This window comes from Phaethon lepturus, unplaced genomic scaffold (genome assembly GCF_000687285.1).
Source record: "Phaethon lepturus isolate BGI_N335 unplaced genomic scaffold, ASM68728v1 scaffold30108, whole genome shotgun sequence".
NCBI classification, from domain to species: domain Eukaryota; kingdom Metazoa; phylum Chordata; class Aves; order Phaethontiformes; family Phaethontidae; genus Phaethon; species Phaethon lepturus.
Window position 1 is genome coordinate 41,225 of NW_010558808.1, and position 8,911 is coordinate 50,135.

Below are 8,911 nucleotides of genomic sequence, written 5' to 3' on the forward strand. Positions count from 1 at the left end.
GGTTTTAAATTGCCATGTTTAGGTGGTCAGAATCCTTTTTTTTTATTGCCAAGGAGGTGAGATCACTTGCTTGTTTGTTTCTTTCTTCTTTTTTTTTCCATTTTAAAATGTTGTGAGACATGTTTTGCCATTGTTAGAAAAGCCTTGTTAAATTAGATGCTGTGTGACTCAGCATGGCTGAGACCCACAGATTCCTTTTTTGGGGGGGTGATTCTGGTTTTAAGCTCTCTGATGTCAAGAGCAAAGCAGGACAGAAAGTACAACAGGATGTTTAATCTGTTGCTCACAACTTTTTTGCTGTTTTAAACTTGCATAGAATATAAATCTCGTAACAGTTCTGCTTTAGCATAACGAGTTAGCCTTGCATCTCAAGGCTGCCCTAAGCTATGGCTGTTGTGGGAAAGCTGCTGTCTTTGCATCACACTTAAACTGTAACTTGTCTACCTTTCTTCCTAAGAAGTGACACATAGACTGGCCCTTTATCATCATTAGTCATTGCAACTCAAATTTAGTTGTCTGAGGAGAGACAGGTTATGCATTCTAATTCAATAATCTAAAAGTCACTCAGCAACAGCCTATCTGGTGTCTCGTTTATTTTGTCAACAGAGTTCTGAAATTAAGTTTCTTGGTGCAATAAATTTGACCAGTGTACTACATGGGAAATTCGTGTCATCTTTAATTCTCCTCTGAGTATTTTGAGCTCAAGCAATGTGACATCGGGTGGAGCCACAGTGCTGAGAAGTCATGAGTCAGATTCCAAAACTTAAATGCTTTTAATGCTCCAGGGAACTTGAAAAAGTACATTTTCTTTCTATATTTCCTAGGCTAAGGCATCTTATCCTTGAAAAAAACATTCACATCCCATTTGCAAGCTTTACTTTATAACCATGAAGATAAAAAGTTCCCTCATTTTTCCAAGTAAAGTTGATATTGTTATATAATAGTATTCCAAGAGTCAAATGCTTAAAAAAATGCCAAATACCTCCATGTTTTCAGTGCAGTTGTGTTGGCAGAGTAACAAATATAAGACGAATAAATGCTGCACTAAAAACAATGTGATTGTGTCTTGAGGATGACACTGTAACTTTACAAGCTGAAGGTTTGAAATAGGACAGCTCTCTAGAGTATAGCTAAGAGCGGCGCAGGAAGGGCACCAGTATGCATGAAGATGTGCTTAGACATGGCATCAGGTCCTTAGGGAACAGCCATCACCTGGCATCCGAATGTATTGTGTTGGCATTGAGCTTATGAATATTGAAATCCAGTGACAGCTGTGATGAGTCATGTACGTTTAACTTCATCCCTTCTTAGTTTTGGGTGCAGGCTGATTGGGGTCTATCCCAGTTAAAGGCAGCAGAAATACGCATTTCTGAGAAAGAGTTTTGTAAGACTGCAAAATTGCTGCAGTCCTTCACTCACACCATGATAAGGTAGCATGAAGTGAATATAAACAAACACAAAATCCCTAATGATGCTGGCTATAAAAAGTAAAGAACTGGGTTGACAGGGGATTAAATTATTCAGTGTATCTCTGCAAAAACTTCCCCATGGCCATTCCTGAAGGGCCATCACCCAAAGGTAAAATATTCTCTGGCCAGAAGCTGTAGCTGAGCTGGCTATAGCAATCTGGCCTTTTTTTGAGATGTATCCTGATAGTAGGAAAGAAGGTGAGATTCAAGGCAAATACAATTTTTGCAAATATAAGAGGATGAACTCATGCTCGATGATCTTTGAGATTAATTTTAAGATTCAGGTCCCTATTACTGTGAAAAAACTTCTGTGGAGTAGAAGGGTCCACTGAGGCTAATCATTAGCCATATGTACTTTTCTAAAAGGAGGGGTACACTAATTAAGGTGTGGAACTAGAAGTCCTTTAGGGAAAACTGACTTTGTTGATACACTTCGGAATAACATCATAATACATCTGTTACACCAGGAGTATTATTTATCTGCATAGACTTCACAGGGCTTCTCTGAGGCTGGTTGCTAAAGACAGGTATTACAATCCTTATTTTATAGACAGATACAAAATTGAAGCTCAGAGAGTATAAATGAATAGCCTAATATCACTAGTAGCAGAGCAATAATACTGCTTCTAAATTTTTCTTCTTAATTTACAGCTCTTAATTTTACTGCTACTGAATAGATCACATGATTAGCTGTGAAACACTTTAGAGGAAAAGAAAAATATAATTGAAATAATATATATGTATATATTATTCCATTGAGAGTGTGGGATTTCTTTCTGCTTTAGTATATAGGAGATGTACAAACCTTCTTGGCTTACTTAACCTTGACTAATAAACAGCTGGGCAAGTAACTGGGTTTCCTTCTCCTCTACTTAGAAATCCATTTTCTCATATAAACCTAGTATGTTTATTGGTTGGGGGTTTTTTTTGTATATGGCATAAATTTGTTTTTCATATCTGAAGAAAATGTCTTGGTATCAGACTGAATATTATAAATAAAAGAATGTATTTGGCTGCTTAAAAGTACACACATCCAAATATATTTTGTTTAATCTATGCTCAGAACTTGATTTAGTAGACAGATGGTCTAAATTCTCCTATTCTAATCTTATGGCAAGGCTTCTATAATAAGTCACAACACAACAATATAGGACAGAACAATAGAATGTGCATCTTCTGTGTGGATTTCATATAAGGCTTTGTGTAGGTTCTTTCAGAGACTCTCGGGTGACATCTACTGGAGGTAAAAGAATAAAAAAAGCAGCATTTGACGAATAAGAAAAACAAACCATTTAATAAAAAAAAAGAAATATGTTTTCTTCACCCTATTTCAGTATTGGTAACTGAGTTCAAATATTATAACAGGTTCCCCAAATTCATGAGCTTGCCTTCAAATTCATGAGCCATTTAAAAACATGTATTTTTAATGAAAACTGTGGTTTTCAAGTATTCATGTCTCCAGGAGATGAAGCTTAAAGGAAAATTGACTTTTGATAAAATCAAGAGAGTTGGCAGTATGCACACTCCAGAGTAAATAAAAGGGGGAAATACCATTCCAGTGTGAAAATGTACTATACCAATGTGGACCTACTGAGGATCTGCCTATTTCTTTTCATGTCTGATAACAGGAATGATGCATACAGATTTTTATTGAATTTTCTTTTCACTGACTTGCTTTCAGAAACAAATCATATCATGTCATTCACATTCTCAGCTGCATGTTTCAAACGCACAGCTAATATCCAATCCCAGTTAAAGAAAATGACTTTTTAAAAAAAATTATACACTTACAAAAATATATAAAATTTTGTAAATAAGATTTTGGTTTTGTTATCTGAAGCTGAATACTAGTTAAATTAAATTAAATACTTCTTTTAAATTTGTTTGTAGTAATTCTACATTGTATCATGCTTTAAGTATTATCACACTGCAGTTATTACAGCTTTTAAAGTATCCCACAAAAGATAATTTTGATTTCTTTGTATTTTTAGTTACATATTCTTCTCACATATATATAAATTCAAGTTTCTGTGTGTCTGTGTCTCTATGTGTGTGTACGTAGTTAAGAATTTAAAATTTAGGAATGCAAATCCAAGCATCTTTTCTGAGTTTGATGGAGATTTTTAAAGTCTGTCAAAAATTCTCATACTCTTTCGGGACTGCACACAACAGTGCAGAGCATGCAATGAACATGAAAAAGAACCAAAAAGGAAGTCAAGAAACAGAAGGAAGAAGTCTGTGTATCCTTCATTGGCCATTAATTATGGCAACACTTAACCAAGATTAATCACTGCATTTTAGGCAAACTACTCACAGAAGCAGTACAAGTAGCTCAGGAGAACAACAGATGCCTTTCTGTTACATTTCAAACCAGCAAAGTACAGCACAGAAAATCAATCTGAATAGGAAGTTACCATTTGTGTTATATTCACCTGAGCACTATACGCTTGTTCCCACAGGCCTGGGATTTGCATTTTGAACTTTCTGTGTATCAGAATAAAAATACACCAAACTTTAGTTAGACACCACAAAAACAATAAACTGTACTTTTTTCAAACTTAAATTCACCCAGTAATCTGAAGTCATTGTTTTCAAGCTTTGTTTTTTTCCTAATGGAAGTTGGAACCCAAAGATTATCTTCATATTCACTTTCATAATTAATCAGTCCAATATATACATGTCATTTCCTGTGGTTTATTATAAATTCCAGAAAGCACATACAGCTATGGTGTTTAAAGTTACTACAAAATGTACAACAAGTTTTTTTTATTACCAGGACAAAGTTATTCTGGGGACAGATTACCCTTTTCCACTTGGGGAACTGGAACCTGGAAAATTGATTGATTCAATGGAAGATTTTGACAATAAACTGAAGGTATGATCTTTACATTTGGGGGTTTTTTCCCTCCTTTGTAAGCCTCTAGTTTTAGACCTGAGATAAAACACTGAAAAATCAGTGTACTACACTGATTTCTGCCAAGACTGGAAGAGGCCTTTTAGTCTTTTTGCAGCAGTTCATTTTAAAGCACGAGTAAAAGCATTTGAGTAAAATCCAAGTTAAGCACACACAAACATATATATCTGTTCTGTTTTTACAGGATAAACTCAAGGCTGGAAATGCTCTGGAATTTTTGGGTCTTAGCAGAAGACAATTTCAGTAATTATGAAGATATTAAAGAGACCAAAGCTTGGAAATAACACTGAATCCTTAGGGATACTTCTATTTGCACATGCAATTACACAGGTGAAAAATGAATCTGACAAGTATATTACAGTCTACTGTTACTTCCAAAACAAAAGCAAGGGTACTGGAAATGAGCATGCACAGGTATTTCTGTGCATTTGAGGATTTAGGTTGTCCTTAGACAATTGTGAAATCCCTGCTTTCATAAAACAGGAAAGATTTAATCTTTTGCAGTTGCAGTAAGAATCTCTGAATGATAATCAAAGTCATGTTATTAGGACTTGATTGCCAGGAAGAAAGAACTGAGAAAATTATGACTTGTCTCCATTACATTTCTGGTTTTGTTATGCCCAATAAAAAGAATTTAAAGGAATCTTAAAACAGAATTTAATTGCAATAAAAGTCAACATCTGCCTTTATCCAGTGATTGCAACTGCAGCGTACCACACTTCGGCTCAGCACTGCAAGTACACACACCACTGCTTTGTAAATGTTGTGGTAAGATGAAAAATCTCTGTGTGGGACCTGTACTTTTTAGCTGCCTCCTACACCACTGGCAACTTACTCACCAGAAACAATTTGAGCAGTATGGTTGTAGGTGCAGAAATAACGTATTTGTGTGGGTAATACTTTGTGCATCACTGTCAAAATAAATACTAGTGTTTAGCAACAGTATGGTTTAATGTTCTATTCCTTAAAAAGTACTTCCTAAAAGTAAGGTTGGATACTTTAAATGTTGGAATGTTAATGCTCTATCTAGTTTGAATCCTGCTATAGGAATGGAAAGATGGTTTACCTTATAGCCTATTGATTAAAATGGGTTTTCATGATTATCTGGTGAGTACACAGGCATCCTCCTCCTGAGAGGATTTTATACTAGTCAGGAAAGTGCTGGCGAGCACTTGCGGCCTCCATTCTCCTGGGATTGTTTGTGGGCTACATGTCGTGTCACCATTCTTCTGCCTAGTCTTAGAACACTCCAGGAAAAATACTATTAGACAGAATTTGTTTTTGTGGCTGTATCCATAACTGTCTTTATGTCACAGACTGAACCTGAAGGATGTTGAACACCAGCAGTTCCTGCTAAAGGCAGCTTTCTCCTCCTTTACAGCGTCAAAAAAAAAAAAAAAAAAGGTAGTTTGTGCAGGTTAATTATATGTTTTCCTAGCTATTGCATTTGGATCTTTACTCTATTGCTTCTCCATATATATATATTCCGTAAAAGACTACTGAGCATCAGAAGCTGAAGTAGACAGCAGGTCACAGGTTTAGGCCCTGGGAATATCAAGTTTTCATGTAAGAGGAAAAGAGGGCCTAGATAAAATAGCTTTAGCGATATTTATTGCCCTCAGGTTCGCAAAACTTCTGTTAACCTTTTGTATTTAAGTATCTACAGGCAAGCACTGAGCTATTTAAATGTATGATTTTTCAACCAGGATGTTTTAACTAAATTTCAGAGTAGAAGGCAGGCAACTTTGTCCTCATATAACATTCTGTTCCTTCAGCATATTTGATTTTCACAGATGTTTAAATATATTTAAGAGGAAAATACAATGTGATTCCTCCAATGCATTTTAATTTGATTAATTCTTCAATTTTTTAATGAATGAAGTTAGTGAGAATGCAATGTTACATCTTTGGGGACCAAGGCCTGGAACCTCTCCAATAGCAAGAGCAGTATCTAATTACCTTAACCTGTGACTGAATGGGTGATTGCAGCACTCTGCATGGCAATTAATTAATCTGCATACCCTGCATAAATCATATTCATTATGCACTGTCATTATTTAATGATATCCTACCTATTCTCGATGTGTTAAGATTTTTAAGACAGGGATATATATAAACTTCCCGACATCTTCCTTTTGCTTCATTAGCAAAGCTAATGTAAAATTCTAACGGCAGTCAGACAAGAACTTTCTTAATACTCTTCCACCAATTATTGAAGGAATTAAGAAAAAAAGTCGAACACCCGAACTCCATGAGTTTTACACAATGATTTGAACAATGAGGTAAAACACTGCACTTTTAGATTGTTAAAAGCACAAAAATACAAAGGCAAAGATCAGCTCCTAATTACAATAGAAGTCTTTGTAGTTAAATTTCCTCTGCGTGATAAATCTTTAAAGATTATTTACAGCTGGGAAATCAGGCAAGTAATTCATGTCTGTCCAGGCCGCATTATAAGCCTGTGTACTTCATTTGTGTTCTGTTGGGTCTATAAAATTATAACTGCTTGTATTAAATTTGCACTGAAGTTGTAAAAGAAACAGTTGTAACGTAATTTTAGGTGAACAAAACTGCTGTAGAATGCTAGTGGTATAGGCTAAACAGGAGAATGTTTGGAGCTCTTATTTTGGTCCATAATGATCAAAACTTTAAATAAAAGCAAGTACCTTTTCGTACCCTTGAATCCATAACCTCAAGCTGCTGCTGAAAATCAGTAACTGAAAACTGAGTGCCCAGTGAGAACTACCTGCACACTGCATTATAGCGGATGTTAAAAAGAAATGGAGTTGCTGAATAGACCATGCTCAAGATGTAAGGAAATTTAGGAGAGCTATGTATTTTCCTGCAGGGAAGAGCGAAGGCTGCATTTCTTTACCCCAAAGCAGTAGCAGACAGAAGTTGAGATGTTTCACTCTGGCACTTTACTGTGTAGGCTGCATCACTACTTGGGCACCTGGGTTCATGTTATTATTTAAGGATGACATAGGAACAGGCAAAAAGTTTAGCAAGTGATCCTAATTCTTAAAGGTAGCTGAAGAGTAACATGGGAGAGGTTCCTGCTCAACACAATGTGCGCATATGCATCTTCTCCATGCATTCCAGAATAATTGACCTGATGGAGCTATTAGCCTGGAAGGGCACAAGGTATCACTGGACAGGCTTAATTCTGCCTTTTTGGCACCAAATTCCTGAGAAATACTACCTGTAGAAGTTAGTTCTTGCTTATATAGGTGTGATGATCATACCCACCATAAACTCAGGAATCAGGAATTGATGTGCGATTTTTAAGTGTTCCTGCCACTGAAGAGAGGAATGCTTTGCCTAGGTGTTTGCTCCTACCACTACCAAGACGACAATTACAGGCATAGCATGCCATTCACAATCTTGACATTTTTCTTGCAGAATGAGTGACTTCAAACATGTTAAAAGACCTTTTCACCTTCTTTCCGCAGCCTCTATTCCCAGTTCTTTACTCTTCCTAACACAACAATCAATTAGCATTTCCAAGTCTTTTAGCCCTTAAAATATATGTTCTTTTATTCTGGTGCCCCTGGACAACTTATTTCAAATCTGCAAGAATGAGAAGGGCAGCCGAGCATGGCAAGATCACGCTTTCTGGGTAGTGCAGGGCATGTCAGTGATGCGAGGCCCCCTCACAGACAAGCTCTACAGGCCTGGCTCTAGCTTGTCACCCTACCTCCATTGCTGTCCCCACCTGATAATACATAAGGCTCACTCTTAAATCACAGAATAGTTTGGGTTGGAAGGGACCTTTAAAGGTCATCTAGTCCAACCCCCAAATCTTCACTGAAAGCCTAAAACTTAATGGATGTCACATAACTACTGGCCTTCCTGCTGGAAGATCAAGATTCACTCACCTTTAAGGAGGAAGGGGGTGCTAAGTCATAAGAACCATCAGCCAATTTCAGAACGGGATCACGTACATCATAGCCTGCATCTTCAGGGCAGGCAACTCTTTTATGTGTCAAAGCTCCTTAAGTTTAAGGAGCATACGACATGCTCATGCCACTGCACGCTACATGTGAGGCAATAAATGGGATCCCTTGAAACATCGGAGGTTGAAACGATCTAGGAGTCTTTACTGAAACAAGGAAGTTTTGAGAGGCAAGAGGCTGTTTGTCTCAAACCATCAAACTTCTCAGCTGAACACAAACAGCCCAGGAAGACAGGACTACAACCGCGGAGCATGGCCACAGCCATTCCCCACACCCGATTCCACTTCTGGAAGAAACCTCTTACAGAGAGCTAGGACAGAGACACAGAACCGCGACTTGCCGGCCGCTCCTTCTTCAGGAGAAAAACTGGGTTCTATCTCCCCAAAAAAGACTCAAACATTCAATGGCTCCAAACCAAACTGCTGGTTTGTTACTAGTAGGTTACCAGACTGCAGCAGGCAACCCGGGTCAAGACAAGCCCCAGGAGACGCCTGACGAATTTAAAACTGCAGGAAGAGCGAGCGGCTGCACCCTCCCCCGCGCTGCTGCTCTCCGCCCGTCAGGGGGCAGCC

At 37.5% G+C, this 8,911-nt stretch overlaps 1 protein-coding gene across 1 annotated transcript in view; it reads left to right on the top strand.

The window, feature by feature from the left end:
* The window catches only part of ACMSD (aminocarboxymuconate semialdehyde decarboxylase), a 24,707-nt gene extending 19,968 nt beyond the window's left edge, over positions 1-4,739 (top strand). The window contains exons 9-10 of the mRNA XM_010293178.1: positions 4,246-4,344; positions 4,568-4,739. Of these exons, the coding sequence (XP_010291480.1) occupies positions 4,246-4,344; positions 4,568-4,630 (162 nt within the window). The 3' untranslated portion in view covers positions 4,631-4,739. The remainder of the gene's footprint in view (positions 1-4,245; positions 4,345-4,567) is intronic.
* Positions 4,740-8,911: the final 4,172 nt, after the last annotated feature.